This window comes from Galeopterus variegatus, unplaced genomic scaffold, assembly GCF_000696425.1.
Source record: "Galeopterus variegatus unplaced genomic scaffold, G_variegatus-3.0.2 Scaffold1322, whole genome shotgun sequence".
Classification (NCBI taxonomy): Eukaryota; Metazoa; Chordata; class Mammalia; order Dermoptera; family Cynocephalidae; genus Galeopterus; species Galeopterus variegatus.
Window position 1 is genome coordinate 303,055 of NW_007727433.1, and position 1,841 is coordinate 304,895.

At 61.8% G+C, this 1,841-nt stretch overlaps 1 protein-coding gene across 1 annotated transcript in view; it reads left to right on the forward strand.

Moving 5' to 3' along the window:
* The first annotated feature begins 1,400 nt into the window (after nucleotides 1–1,400).
* Nucleotides 1,401–1,841, forward strand: part of DCXR (dicarbonyl/L-xylulose reductase) — a 2,517-nt gene continuing 2,076 nt past the window's right edge. Inside the window, exon 1 of the mRNA XM_008576305.1 lies at nucleotides 1,401–1,434. Coding sequence (XP_008574527.1) covers nucleotides 1,401–1,434 — 34 coding nt within the window. The remainder of the gene's footprint in view (nucleotides 1,435–1,841) is intronic.

Below are 1,841 nucleotides of genomic sequence, written 5' to 3' on the forward strand. Positions count from 1 at the left end.
TCAGGCCCCGCCACTCCCACTTCCAGGCCCCGCCCACCGCGCTGCCCCGCCACGCCCTCCCCCCCAACCCATCCCCATCCAGACTCCGATCCCGCCAGCCCCGCTGCTCCGCATCCGCACCCGCCGCTGCCGCCCACCCGTTGTGTTCCCCGCTGTGCCGGGGTCGAGTGGCCTAAATAAACGGAAGCCATTCTCCTGGAACCACAGCATACCAGGGCCCTGTGTGGACACGCCGCGAGGCTGGGAGAGAAGGGACAGGGAGGGGGCGCACACTTCACCTTTCGTGAAGTGACGACGGGGCAGATCCTGAACGCAGCCCGATTCCACCGCGGACCTCATCTGGTGACCAAAGGGCCAGGAAGGTGCGGGGAGATGCCCTGGACCCTAATTTCTCCCGAGGGAAAGAGGGACCGAGAATTCAGCCGGACGGGAGGGGGCGGAGAGTTGGACCAAATCCAGTTTATCCTCCCCGACCCAGGTGCTCCACCGCTGGGCACACCTCCCTCAAGACCGCGCATCAGAGACCGTCCGAGCTAGGGAGGCGGGGCTGCAGCTGCAGCTCGAGGTCTGTCCCTGGCTTGAATTTGGGCACAACAACCCTGCAACCCAAGGCTGGCTAGAGGGTCTTGCAAGCCCTGCAGGGCTTCAGCTGTGCTTGCTTAAGCCGGGCCCTGGCATGGCCCGTGTCACCTAGGAGGCTGTCGGGCCGGAGGTGGCCAGTCAGCTGGACTGGCAGAGGGTCCAACGCTGGGCAAGGGGGCAGAGGATGAGGGGCTGGTGTGGGGACCTCCAGACAAGAGCTAGGAGGGGCCATGGGAGATGCTGACCAGCCAGGGAGCAAGGTTGGAGCTGGCTTGGGCCGGTCTGGCCAAGGATCACAGGACAAGTTAGGGAATTTGGACACTATCCGGGGGTCAAGGTTAAGCTGCTGACGGGATCAAAGCACATGTGCACTTTAAGAAGGACAGGTTGGAGGCTGTTCCTCTCTTGGCTTCTGGCAGGCAGAGGGCATGTCCAAGGTTAGGAGCAGGAGCCAGGGTTCACAGGGTAGCCAGAGGACCATGGGCTGACGACAGGGCTGGTGGGAAGGCGCACTTGGCCGTCTTCCAGGGGCTTCTCAAATCTGTGCCTCCTGCTGCACATGGCCACCCTGGCCTGCAGCCAGTCCACCTCTCTGGGCGCAAAGCCCCAGGCGATCCAGGGGCCCTGCAATTACTAGCTCAGTACTACTGGACACAGAAGGTCCCCAGAGCCTTAGGTCTAGAGTTTCCCACCGTGATCCACAGAACAAAATAGCTCTTACATGGAGCCCAGGTGAGCACGCATGCACGCGTACCTCTGTGCCTGATCCTCAAGCCTCGAGAAGCGATGCTCGGCTCCGCTGGCCTCCTGGTACTCCGATGACCCCGCTCCTGCCCCATCGATTTCTGAAAGGTGCTGGTCCGGTGATCTTGGAGGTGTTCTCCGGCTGAGGCCACTTTAGCTTCGGCTGGCATTGGCGTCTTCCTCGGGCTTATCTGGTTGTCTGAGTCCTCTCCCTCCGGGCCTTACAAGTGAGCCGGCACAACCACCCCCAGGCCTGAGGGACGCGCGAAGCCTTTGGGACACGCCAAACTCCTTTCAGCAACGAAGAGGGAAATCTTTCCATTCCACGTGTAGCCACACGTTCTTTCTGGTATTAACTACCACACCTGTCTTTTGTAATAATCCTGGCTGGGAAATCAATGCTGGTCGGGGTCCGCTAAGCGGATTGGGGGTCGGTCACCCCTGGGCAGTTCGAAGAACCTGCCCCGCTCCAGCCACGCCTACTCCCGTCTGCCAATCATCCTCGGCGGGGCGAC